At 41.6% G+C, this 14,355-nt stretch overlaps 1 protein-coding gene across 1 annotated transcript in view; it reads right to left on the reverse strand.

Moving 5' to 3' along the window:
* Positions 1–14,096, reverse strand: part of LOC124386905 (phosphofurin acidic cluster sorting protein 1-like) — a 59,969-nt gene extending 45,873 nt beyond the window's left edge. Inside the window, exon 1 of the mRNA XM_046850950.1 lies at positions 13,730–14,096. Coding sequence (XP_046706906.1) covers positions 13,730–13,887 — 158 coding nt within the window. The 5' untranslated portion in view covers positions 13,888–14,096. The remainder of the gene's footprint in view (positions 1–13,729) is intronic.
* Between the last annotated feature and the right edge of the window lie 259 nt (positions 14,097–14,355).

The raw sequence follows: 14,355 nt of genomic DNA on the forward strand, positions 1-14,355 counted from the left end.
ACACACACACACACACACACACACACACACACTATATGGACAAAAGTATTGGGACACCTGCCCCTTTGGGACGTCTTTGGATGCACTTTAATTAAATTTCCCATTCACTCGAATTTGGAAACCCAAACCTGTTCCAGCATGGCAGTGCCCCTGTGCACAAAGTGAGCTCTTTGAAGATCTGGTTTACATGGTTTGGAAAGGGAAGTTCTTAAGTGGCCTGCTAAAGAGCTCTGATCTCATCCCTCCTGAACACCTATGGAATGAATTGGGATGAATCACTGACCACACCCCAGATCTCCTCACCTTCACCAGTACCTGACTTCACCAACACCCCTGTAGATGAAAGAAATCTCACGTCTCTACAAAATCTTGTGGAATATCTTCACAGAAGAGTGGAGGATATTATAACAGCAAATGGGGACTAAATATTGAACAAAATGTTCAAAAAGCATCTTCAGGTCTCCCATTATGTTGCTCCATAAAGAAGTAACAGACCTCTCCTAGACTTTCAGGGATGTGCCATTTTATTGACCCTCTTTCTATTCTGTGTTACCAAGTAGGACTCGAGAAATCGTTCACCACCTCGTCTCACGCTCGCGTCCCTGAAACGCACTTAAAATACGCTTCGAACTAGAATGGAGCCATGGACGAAAAACGAATTCAGACATCCGACCTTGGTGTGACCTTGAGGCTGCGTTTGGATCAGTGCCAAAATGTATAATCAGTTCATCGGCTAGGTTGCGATGCTAATCCTGGATTGATCCTACACGCAGTTAACCAGAGAAAGAGAACTCCAGTAAACTGGTCAGGACTTGCTGTGGCAGGATTGATATGCACAGGAAATGGGTAAAGTATGTTTAAGAGCCATGACGCTGTGCAGGAGACGTGTGGATTTATTAGTTCACTCGAAGACTCTGACTCACGCTGCATTAATGTCAGCGCCTCGAAGCCTCAGCGATACACAGACCGACTGCAATTGAGGCGAATTAAAACCGCCACGTCGTGTTCGGGTCGCGCTGTCGATCTCACCCGCTTCTCGCTCGCTGACTCACAGACTCGCATGTCGAGGGGTTCGATACTGACCGACACTCTGCTGGATGCGTAATCGGCTCCGCTTCATGAGTCAAGCAGCTGGAAATATTCCCACACAGACCAGAAGAAAAAATACAGACAGAGCGGGGCGAAGCATTACAAGAGAATTCTGGTCCTATTGTTAGTTTACTGTTAATAATGTAAAAGCAGAACAAAGCTGAAGATTCCAAACAACAACAAACGATATATCGAGGAAGTGACATTTCAGACGTGAACGTTTCCCGTTTATCTATAAACCGCTCAAATGGATGTCGAAAAAGTCACGCTATCTTTATCGCTAGTTAGCCGAGTTGTACGTTCACCTGCCGAAATCCGCCTCCATTTTATCTTTACACGACCAGCGTCCACGCTTTCAGCCAAAAGGTCATTTCCTGAAAAAGGATTGTTTGCCGTGTCTGTGTTGATGATGTCATTGCTAACTCTAATGTAGTAATGTGAACAATCCAACGCCATTTGATTTGCTTAGCAAATTTGAGGTCCGGGACAAAACTAGAGACATTCAGTGCCATGCTTTTAATGACTAGTCCATGATATAATATAATATTAATTAATAAATAGATAAAAATAACAAATGAATGACTAAAAAAATAGGAAAGTGGAATTGAATAGAATTGACAATCCAATACAAATAGAGCACAAGTGCAGTCAAACAATAAAGAATTGACAGTTAAATAAAGATCTCAGGACATGCCAGGAATGTAGGGAATTTCCATTGTATATATTCATTCTCCATATATTTGACACTGGATATTCTGATTACGCTTACAGTTCTGTGTAAAAATATTGCACAATGATAACCAGAGTAAAAAACAACATGCAGCTTTTCAATGATGAATAAATCATCACCCAGGAGCTCAAGAGGAAGCAGAACATCAGCTCCCTCACCCAGAAGGCTCAGTGGAGGATGCATTTCCTGTGGCAGCTGATGAAGTTTCTCCTTCCTGTGAATATGTTGGTGAACTTCTACACTGCCATCATCGAATCCATCCTCAAGGCCGAGCTGCAGCGTGTCATCCGCTCTGCTGAGAAGGTGATCGGATGCAGTCTCATGTCCCTCCAGGACGTGGAGACATGAAGTCAAGATTACAGCAGACCCTGACTCTCATCCTGGAAACTAACTTTGTCATTCCCTCCCCTCTGGCAAGATCTTCCGGTCCTTCAGGACGTCACGCCACAAGAACAGGTTCTTCCCCACTGCAGTCAAACTGCTGATCAGTGCACCACTTACCCCCCACCAGAAGACCCCCCAACCCCCCTCCAAAAACACACTGAGTCACTTTTATATTCTAAACTGCACTACTTCTCATGCAAACTCTCACCTCTGTATTCAGTATTTATTTTATTTATTATAGTTTATTTAAAACTGTGTACACATTTCATATCTGTGTGTATGTTTGCACCTGAAGTCCAGACAAATTCCTAGTAGTGTAAACTGCTCTTTACTGAAGCCTTCACTTTACCTGCCAATAAAACCTCTGATTCACACCATTGTACATTCCCTTTCACGCTCTTTTTATTGATTTTCTTTATTTTATTTTCCATCTTTTTTTCTTGTCTTTATTTCTTTTTACTGTCTTTATACTGTTAATATTTTCTTTCGTCTTTCTTACTTTTTACTGATTTTCTTTTGCCTTTTTATTTTTTACTGTCTTTCTATCTTTCATTTTACTGACTACTGTATATTTTTCATTCTTTCTTTCGTCTTTCTTACTTTTTATACTTTCTTTCGTCTTTTTTACTTTTTACTGTCTTTCTTACTTTTTACTGTCCTTCTTTCTTTTGTCTTTCTTACATTTTACTAACTTTCTTACTTTCTACTGACTTTCTTTTTACTATCCTTCTTCCTATCGTCTTTCTTTCTTACTGTCTTTCTTACTTTTTACTGGCACAAGTCTTTCCAACTTGGTTATGATCGACTACGGTGGCTGAAACGGACGCGTCCTATCTGCACTGTTTAACTGAATTATTCACATCTTCTGATTAATAACAAACTCACCATGGAAATAAAACCTCCTGGGTTCTAACGGTCACTCGCACAGTTTAATACGCTGAAATAATAATCCAGTTAAATAATTTTTTCTTCCAGTTAAATAAAAGGATCAAGGTGCACTGGCCAGGGGAACAGCACGTTTCTGAGCAGCGCTGTGGCGGTGATCTGCGCTGTTTATTATTCGCCGCTGCTCAGATCTTCTGTCTGTATTTGTGCTCGGGGAGTTTATGAGTCTGAGGTGTGCAGCAGCAGCAGAGTCACATAACCACTTTTTTTTACTTTATCTGAAGTATGTTGAAACCCAAGTGTGAAGTGCACCTTGGTTAAACACATGGAGCGGCAAAGAAAAAGAACTTTCACTTTGTGAAAGTCAACAGTGAGAACGGGTTTTTTTTTTTTCTTTGTCTGATTGTTGAACGAGAAAAAAAAACAGTTGTACCAGTGTTCTCTGAGATTGTGTGATTAACAGGCTCTCAGACAGAAAAGGTGTAGTGTGGAATGTTTTTGCGAGATCTGGTGGAAAGATACTTTGGATTCCTTTAAGCGAGCATTAAAATAAATATGACTCATGAAACCGGCATGAAATCTGTGAATTGATATCGGGTTTTTATACTCGTGGTTTAGTTTTCTGGGACAGAAATCAAACCCACTGAATGAGAACACGGAGCTGAGCAGGGGATGAGATCGGTTTGAAGCTTGAAAGACAAGTTCCTGAGAAGTGGGAACTCAGTGGGTTTGAGCTACGAAGTGGGGGACCAAAATGTGAACATCTGGATGTTTGTCTTTTAATAACAACAAGCAAAATCCTCTGAGAAGAAATTTGAAGTTGGGGTCTGTGGGGGTTGAGGGGTGTTTTTGTTGTGTTTTTTGTTGGAGGCCAGAAATTCCAAGTGTCATTAAATGTAAAAAAAATAAATAAATAAATATATATATATATATATATATATTTATTTATTATATAAAAATAATAATAATAATAAGGTTTTAACTTTTCTTTTTTTTTATCTCCACGATTTCAAGACACAAAGTTGAGGTGGAGCAAACTTTTTTTTTCATTGATTTAAGTATTTAAGCCTGGTCTTTCTTCATTTCTTCCACCTAAAATTGTTTTTCTTCCAGTCTTTCTGCCAGGATTTTATACCCTTCTTCTATGATTGATTATTTTAGTTTCGTCCTCTCCTTCTTTTCAGCATTTGCTAACAAGCTAGCAAAAAATAAAGATAATTTCTGATCTGAGGAACAATTTGTGTTTTTCTAAGTTGAATATGGGGAATTTCTTTTTGTAACGCGCCAAAAATGGTACAGATCCGAGATTTCGTTTTTTCTAACCATTTTCAAAAAGAAGCGATTATGAAAATAACGTTTGCATGCGATTCTCTTTAAGACGCATCAATCTTTTACTACTGAAGGAACCTCCTGCGTGACTTCAGCTCAAAGTCCAGATTTGAGGATGGAAAAGTTAAATAATAAAGCAGAGGAGACGGAAGTCAGGCGTGTGGCGTGTGAGGGTGGAAAAAAACAAGCTCGCGTGCCATAAAACATGAAACCTCAACTCTTCAAAAACGCTGAGGAGGACAGAGGAAAAAAAAAAAAAAAAAAAAGTAATGGAGGAAGAATACTGGAAAGAATTTTAAAGACGGGGTTCTACGTCCTGAAACTTTATATCTCACATTTGCTGCTTTCCTGCTTAAAGAGTGGAATCCAGTACAAACTGCTTCAGGTGGGTTTTTAGCTGAAGGAATGAGGCACACCATCATCATCATCATCATCTAGATCAACTACTAAGTGCTTATCACTGCTTCTGTGAATCAGTAGCGAGGTTTCCACACAGCTGTCTATGCAAATGCTGTAAAGGTGTGAAAAAAACTCAATAGAAACGCTATTTATAAAATGCTGACATACAAAACCCCCCCGCAAAAAAAAAAAAAAAACCCTGACAGAAAAAGGAAAAAAATAAACATATAATCAGTGACGTGGTGTGTGTTTCAATGTGATGAGGTCATTTGGTCTCACGCTCTCAGTGATTCATGTTTCATTTGTCACTTAATCCAGAAACTTTGTTCTTTACTGAGACTTTCTGAGAGCTGCAGTGTTCATAGGTGTGGGTGTGTAAAGACAATATCTGCCTCCACCACACACACACACACACACACACACACACACACACACACACACACACTTGAGAAACAAAAGCGGTGCACACAAATGCAGGAATTTGCTAGTAGTGCATCTCCCTACTCTTCCTTCTAAAGACTTTTCACCACAATACTGACCCTCAGTCTTCAGTGTGTGTGTGTGTGTGTGTGTGTGTGTGTGTGTGTGTCTGCGCGCTGACACAAGCTGCTCAAAATGTATCTGGTACTAGACTAAAAGTAAAAAAGACAAGAAAGCTGCTATGTAAATTATAAAGATTATTAGTTGGAAATTATTAGTGTGGCCAAAAGTATTAGGACACCTGGCTTTTCCAGCCATGTGTGGTTTTCCCCCCCACAGAGATGTGGCAGCATTAAATCTTCACTTCACTTGAGTCCAAAAACCTGTTCCGGCATGACGATGCCCCTATGCATGAAGCCATCTCCATGAAGATATGCTTCACATGAGTTACAAGATATGGAAGATCTCCTGCTCTAGAGCTTTGACTGCACCCCAGGCCTCCTCACCTACGTCAGCACCAGACTTACTAATGAATCTCCAAAAATCTCCACAAATACAATCCAAAATGTAGTGGTATATTTACCTGCAGGTGTGTGTTAGCAGGCAGATGCTAGATGTGTGAGGCAAACTAAGAACCTGTTTGCTAATATGAGCATGTTGCTGTGTGCTGTATTGTATTGCATCATTAGTAACTGCCCGGTCAGCATTGTAGCGCTTTAAGCTACAGCTAATCTTGGAAGCTGCATTTTCTTTTTTTAAAACTCTCTGTCTGTCTGTGTCTCTGTCTGTCTGTGTCTGTCTACACTGAAATGTTCTCCACAAATGCCTGAGGAAAAAGCATCGTCTTCCTTCAGCCGCCTGTTTATGTTTCTATTCTTTCCTAGTGAACGTTCCATCTTCTTAAAGGTGACAATCATCTATACCGAGGTGATTAAGCTGGATAGCAGGCACAACCATGGCACAACATCCTACCTACTTGAAAGTGTCACATGACTGCATCACATGGTCAAATATTTTTGAATAGCACAGATTTCTGCATTCACAGTTACGACAGAAAAACACGTTCATCCAATTCACATTTCAATGCGTCCACTCGGGGCAGTGTTTCAGTGTGGACAGAAGAGCCCAAAAAAACCACCCACATCCACTTCCACTGAGGGTTCAAATCCCAATGTGGATCTTTGGAGCGTTAATCAGCCAAAGCTACACACACTGACACGCCGTCACACCCTTCTTTAAAAACCTCTAGGTGAGCCGCTACACGGATTAAAATAACCCGCGAGGCTCCATTGTGAGAGCGTCTGACGTTTCTCAGTGAATTCTGGTGGAAATTCTGACAGAAAATGCGTTTGAGGGAAACGTGGAAGAAAGAGCTAGAAGAAAAAAAAAACAAAGCAAATGAAAACGAAACTGGAAGTCCATTTCATTATAAACGCAAACAGCGGCATCCTGCTGAGCTCAGAATTTCCCGAAGAGAAACGGACCGATGGAATTCCCCGTACCTTCTTGAAAGGCGGTGAGAGAAGCATAAGAATGTGAACCATCTCGCAGACATGCAGCGTGTGGGCCACAGGTTTAGGTTTGTGGTGGAGTCTCACCCGAGTTCTCGTACATGTTCTAGATTTCAGGCCTCGGCTTCGAAACCTGACCTTGTGTGGATTGCGCTGTGCTCGCAGCGGGACGCCCGCATCAATCTGATGTCTCGCTTTTTTCTCCTCACCACCACCCTGCAGTACCAATTAGCTCTTCTTTATAGCGACAAGGCCGCTCGACTCTTTTTCTCTCTCGCAAGATGTTCCTGCTGCGGGTCTGAATAACGATACGTCTCGCTCACTGTGCTGCTGCTGCTGCTGCTTTCTCTCCTCATGCATGCTTGAGCCACTTCCTGTGAATTACCACAGCTTGCGCTGATTTCGAGTAATAGTGACTGTGTGTCTGACATGCAAAACCTTCAGCGCTGGATGTGAACGGTCTCTGTCTCTCCTTCGCTTCTCTTCGTCTTTCAATCCCTCTCTTTCATCCTCTAAACACAATATCGAACATACATCGCTTTCTCATTCTCTTTTTTTCCTTTTCATCTGCCTCTAGTGCAATCAAACCCTGGGGAAATGGACACACACACACACACACACACACACACACACACACACACACACACACACACGGCACAAGCAAACAATGCGACATTCTTCATCTCCAGGACAGATGCAAACACCGAAGATCAGCAGCCGGGGTGTGTGACCTGATGCAGGTCTTATACTCTCCTCATCAGTATTCGCTGATAACACACATCACACGCACACACATCTCTCACACACACACAGCAGCGAGAACAATGAACTCGGCGCTCAGCCGCTGACTTATTGATCGAAGGCAGACGACATTAAAGCACAGCAGGTCCGTGGAGGGAAATGAGGCGCGTCGCACGGCTCGCGTTCCCAACAATCGCACTAATTATGTTTTTACAGCTCATAAACACGCCTCTGATGAACAAAACTATATCACCATAATTGCCGTTTTTAACGTGAGCCGTATGCAGGACGGAAACTAATTCGCTGTAATGTTCGTGTGTTTTGGTTGTTTTTACGTCTTGCCAATAACAAAACGGAGAACATTATTACACAATGTGCTTTTAAAAATACCATTTTTTTAACCATCATAATGCAATTAAACGAACAAACAACCAAATAGGGAAGTAGACAAATAAACAAGTACATAGAAAATTCATTGCAAACAAATTACATGTAAAAAAAAAAAAAAAAAAAAAACACAGCAAACAATAATAATAATAATAATAATAATTGTCGTCCCGGATAGCAAGAAATCTGAACATTATAACATATAAAAGGTGCGTAATAATAAATAACAGGACAAGCGCTGCAAAAAAGTTCATGTCGTCAGTAGATTTGTCGATTTCTGTCTCACTTTTGCAGTAAACTCGATCAATTCAAGTATCGTTCAAATAAACACTCATTTATGAACAAGTCCAATAAGTTTGATTTTAGTGCTGACTGATACACAGAAAAATACTATGAAAAGATAAAGTTGTGCGTCTCTTGTGCAGAGAAGTGAAGGGGAAGCTATGTGGTTAAAGGCGTTGGGCTTCTGATCGAAAGGTCACAAGTTCAAATACAGGCACCACCCAGCTACCTCTCCTGGGTTCCCAGTTACCCCTTCACCCAGCAACCCTCCCACTCCAGCTACCCCTCCACCCAGCTACCTCTCAGTAGCACCTCTCGGCAACGACAGCATTGCCACGGTGTGTGAAACCGGATGAAGGTGTTCAGGCTGCTGTGGGTGAATATCACCTGCCTTCAGTCACATGTTGAAACTGCGACTTCTGCGAATAATTGGAATGACATCTCTATGAGGGAGAACAAAGGTTACTTCTATAAACAGCTCAGTTGGGTTGTTCCTGCCCTTGGTGCCACTGGCTCGCTCATTAGGGATAAACTTATATTATAAGACTAATTTATGATGCTAAAAGTTATATTCACATTGTATTTATGTCTGTAGAGCTGCTATGAACAATAATTTAAAACAAATTAAATAAATATTAAAATTGAACTAATATCAATAAAAAATTTTGAAAAATCTCTAGAAAATCCAGGCTAAGGCTGCAGTCACACAAGGATTAGTCAGAGACCTGCTGCAAATACGGTGGCAACCGGATACGCCATCATACGCCAAGATTAAAATATATGATCTGTCTGGAGAGTTCATGCCACGAGGTTCAACCAATCACTTATCATCACGTGATACGGATTTGCAGCTCGGACTTCACCAAACTCAAACTTTCCGATTTGCATCTCGATGCATAGTGAATGATAAGATAATTTATAGATGTGTGTGACATGGGCTATACGATGTGATTCACCCTGAATATGATGCAGTACAAACTGATTTGGATTGAATGCAATTCAGTGCAATATGATGCAATGGTAAAACATATGATTCTATGCAATTCCATAATAATTCCTTTGATTTGGACAGGCAGCAAATCAACAATTTACTTAAGTGCTTTCTGACTTCTAATGCAAACAGGCTTTTGTGGTGCAAAAACTCAACAAAAAATTATTTTCATTTTCTGTCTCCAGGAAGATGCGGCTCTACCTCTGCCATGTTAATCTGTAATTTTTGTGACTCTCAGGACACGCCTTTGTCTCCTTAGTGTTGTGATACCTCATTTTTACGTAGCAGCGGTGAGGCTGTAAGAAACACGAGTGAGAAACAGTTTAGCGAGGAAAAATGAATCTCCATATAAAATATGTCACAAATTATTGGTCACTTTCAAAATTAAAATAACAAATTTACTAAAAATTACTTAAAAACAAATCGATTCTTAATAATGCAAATGTGTTCAAAATGATACATCGTGATTCAAACACGAACCGATGAACACTTTTTAAAACCGATGCATCCCATCGTTAACTTTAATGCCAACGCACAGATGAGAATCGGTGAATCTTACAATCCCTAATATTAAACATCTCCTCTTTAGAAAGTCATTTACGTAAAAGGTAATTACGGCAGATAAGCAGAGACCTGCTTTGCATTTTCAGACTGATGTCCCTGCCCTCACAGCATTTCCTTGTTGAAGTGGACATTAGGAGCGTCATGGGGAAACCTACATCTCTACAGGTGAAAAATAAAGCTACGTCTAAAGTGTAGCACATTTCCATCAACGATTCCGAGCTCGGATTCCTAGTACAAGTGCAATCCTGCATCGCCGCTGTGTTCCTCGTGATTGAGTGTTGTTGATGTGATCCACTGCGCCTGGCACAATGGGGCTGATTATGAATCATTGCTGATAGGGAAGTAGTGAACGGTTTCTTAATACAATTGTATTGTGTGTTACACGCAGTAATATCTGTCCAGCCAGCGTGTATGTAGCGACACAGCAAATAGGGGAAGCAAGCGCATGTTTAGAGACGGTCAGGCTACGTCCACGTTATTGCAAACACATTTTTCGACCTTCCATGACCTTCTTTTGTGCAACAAAAATGAAATCAGCTTTTCAAAAACAGGTATCTGCAAGAGTGAAAGGAAACGTTTATAGGACTGTGGTGAGACTTGGTATTTTGTATGGTATAGAGACACTTGCATTGAGTAAAAGACAGGAGGTGAAGGTAGCAGAGCTGAAGATGTTGATGTTATCGTTAGGAGTGACGAGGTTGGACAGGATTAGAAATGAGTTTATTAGAGGGAGAGCGCATGTAGGACGTTTTGGAGACAAGGAGAAGGAGGGGCGATTGAGATGGTTTGGACGTGTGCAGAGGAGGGACATGGGGTATATCGGTAGGACAATGCGAAAGATGAAGCCACCAGGAGGTAGGAAAAGAGGAAGGCCAAGAAGGAGGTTTATGGATGTGGTGAGGAAGGATCATACAGCCAGTTGGTTTGAAAGAGGCAGATGTAGAGGACAGGGTGGTATGGAGACGGATGATCCGCTGTGGCCCCTAATGGGAGAAGATTCAAAAACGCCAGTAAACTGAGATATTCAAAGGACAATGACGGGTATTTGGTATTGAGGGTCAGTCATGCGACTCGCCAACTATAAAATAAACATAATGGCGTCATTTCACCTGCTTTTGCAATTTTATCATTTGGGGTTACATGCAGAACTCCACCTGGTCTAAATGTCTAAAAACTCGGTGCTTTTCCTTGACATTGCTGCGTCAATTCAAGGAGACAGAAAAATAAAAGAAATAAAATAAAGTCCTAATGGGAATTGACTCAGACCAGAGCTTCTTGCATTCGCACACACTTTAGGGACCGAAGTGTTTTCAGACGTTTCCCTGTGGATGAGCGATTTCCAGGAAATTGAAAACGCCAGAGTAGACGGAGTGTGAATTATAACAGAAAAGAAGGTTGCTGTTTTTTAGATACAGCTGCATTAATGTGGATGTAGAGGTCCTTTGTGTGTGTGTGTGTGTGGTGTCCAGAATGCTTGTTTCTCCAAACACTTGCCTGTTACAGCATAGTACTCAAACATTCATGGTCTAGTAGTGTATCACATGCTCAAGGCCACAAGGATTGGAAACACAAACCCTGCAGTGCATCGTAAGATTTCATGAAGATACGCACCGTGTTCTCTAACAAACAGGAAACCCGTCTTATGTTGCCAAATAATGAATTAAATATTTGCCAAAGCTATGTAAGCAAACATTTTTTAATTTACTCGTTAATTTCATGATTTTTTTTTTTATCCGTTTATGCTTACATTTAACGCTGCGGAACATCTGCGAGACAATCTGTCTTCTTTCTTCTCTCTCATTAGTGCATCAGAGGAACCAGAATGTGCTCAGTGCAGGAACCAGAACGTGCTCGAAACCCCCCCGACACTGGAGACTCCTTCCATACCCGCCAAATAGACTTCTCCGTACCGAAGCTGCACCCCTTTTCTATGCTTCTTTAATGTTAAAATATAAATTTAATAGCGGTGTGGTAAAACTATTTGCGATATTCTCCTCGTGATCTCCTGCTACATTGTTCCAACGAAGGGTTTCCTTCATGTCCGCGTCTCTATCGCCACACACACACACACACACACACACACACACACACACACACACACACACAGTGTAGTGTGTATCTTATTAAACAGTATTAAGCTCTGTTTAAGAGGCTCAGCTGAGTTCCGGGTCTGAAAACAAAACACCTCGATCAATTATTCAGGGCCATCACTGAAACCGTACCGGGATTAATACGCGAGACAATGAATGCAGTCTAGTGCATCCGTCTAACTCCCTACAGCCCAATAAACAACAATACCCAATACTGAATTACACAACAGCATCCCCAGCAGAAATGATTATTGTGGATATTATTCTATACACACACACACACACACACACACACACACACACGTTCGTCACACTATCCTTATCCGTCCCAGTCATGATTTTTAATACACTTAATTAATCCTATGTCTGAAACTAAACCTAAGACCACAAACAGCATTACGTAAAGCCCTTTTCACTCATTAGCTACGTTTACACACAGGTGAAAACACACACTCTCCAGAGACGGTACATTTTCAATCAGAGCTTCCTGGGACAGGAGCAACATCGACCCGTTCGAGTCCAGAGATTACTTTACATCAATTTAAGTCTTATGTTTCTATATTTAGAATACTATATTCTAGAATATATATATATTCTCGCTCTCTTACACACACACACACACACACACACACACACACACACACACAATCTGAAAGGTATTTATGTATATTGGGGGGTTCTGAGACTGATCATTCTAATACACTTATCCTGTGCAGCAGAGGTAGCTCTTAGTCTTGGTTTCCTCAGAGGGTCCTCATGAAAGACAGATGATTTTGGAGACTGCACTTATAGATGCATTTAAAGTTGTGGAGATTTTCCAGATTGCTTAACTTTCGTTTCTTTAAGTAATGACGTCCTGTCTTATCTCTTTCTTTAACTGAGGGTTTCTTGCCATAATATGGATTTGTACAGTAGCTGTAATCGCACCCTTTCCTCTGCACAAGACAACCGATGATCTAAAGCACATAAGAAGGCAAGAAATGTTACAAATGGACTCTTGCGAAGTAAAAAAATATTCCAGGTGACTGAATCTAATGAGAGAGTGTGAGGAGTGTGTGTTAAAGATAACTGTAGCTACAAATCTAAAATATAAATCTAAAATATAAAACACGTTCTGGGTTGGTTAACGTTTGGACGTCTTTAATATAAATGTACAATGTGGAAATAATTGATTCGATATAAAACTGTTTCAGTGTGCATGGTAAATAAACACTGCTTTATTAATTTTAATTTATTTGTTTGTTATTTTGAAGCATGTGTTGGTTGGTTGAAACACAAGGTCAAACTCAGATATTTCTCTCTGTGTAGAGACACTGGGTCCCCATGAGACACAAAACCATCTCTCTTTCTCTCTCACACACACACACACACGCACACACGCTAACGTTAACCAGTAGACGATAAACACACGAGTGTAACCACCTGAAATGACAACACGGTCTGGGGTGTGTGTGTGTGTGTGTGTGTGTTGAAGGACACACAGTGTCGAATAAACCCATATGGTTTTGAATTCACCCTTATTGCGTGCATGTCTGTTTCCTGCAATCTGTGTGTGTGTGCGTGTGTGTGTGTGTGTGTGTGTAACGTTACAGAAGCTTTTCCTCTTTAATGTAACGCTACCTATTTGTTTACATTTGCATGGGAGATTCAGTGGTTTGTTACCACACACACACACACACACACACACACACACACAGCTCTGAGAATCTCTTTGTTTTACAGAAGTATGGGGGGAAACCAACAGCACTCATGTTTCTTTTTTACAAAGCTACAAAGCTTCCGCCAGATCCTGTCTCTACACACACACACACACACACACACACACACGGGCGGACTGCAGCACCTCAATCACCCAGCTAAAGCCCACAGCACGCTGTATTCAGCGGTGATCCCGCTGCCGCTCAGCCGCAGTCAAGCAGCTCCTTACCTGGGCACGCAGCTCGGAGAGGAGCGGTCCACCTCCCAGGTGGCGTACAGGTTCATGTGTACCGGCCGGTTGGAGGTTATGGCCACCGGCTTGGAGGGCTGCGGAGACGGACACAGCGCGCCTCCGCTCCTCGGCAGCCCTCCTCCGCGCTCCGACATGCTGCTCCGACACCCGGGCCCGTGACTCTGTGTTCAGATCCAACAACAACACGTCCTGCACGGAGAGAACACACACCGCAACACGCGGGGTAAAGGAGCTACAGCGGATATCTGTGTGTTTGCCTGGTTGGGAGTGTTTGCGCGACACTGTGCGGAGAGCTTGTGGGTGCAGGAAGCGGAAATTTCTCTCTCTCACACACACACACACACACACACACACACACACACACAGAGAAACGCCTCCCGTTAAAGACGCACGCGACCTTTCGTGCACGCGCGCAAGTCAGAAGAGGCGGAATGAGAGAGAGAGAGAGAGAGAGAGAGAGAGAGATTATTTACTTTAATTTGTTTTAAATAATTATTGTAAACCGTACCTATCTATCTATCTATCTATCTATCTATCTATCTATCTATCTATCTATTTGCTTGTCTATCTATCTATCTATCTGTCTGTCTGTCTGTCTGTCT

This window comes from Silurus meridionalis, chromosome 6 (assembly GCF_014805685.1).
Source record: "Silurus meridionalis isolate SWU-2019-XX chromosome 6, ASM1480568v1, whole genome shotgun sequence".
Taxonomy (NCBI): Eukaryota; Metazoa; Chordata; class Actinopteri; order Siluriformes; family Siluridae; genus Silurus; species Silurus meridionalis.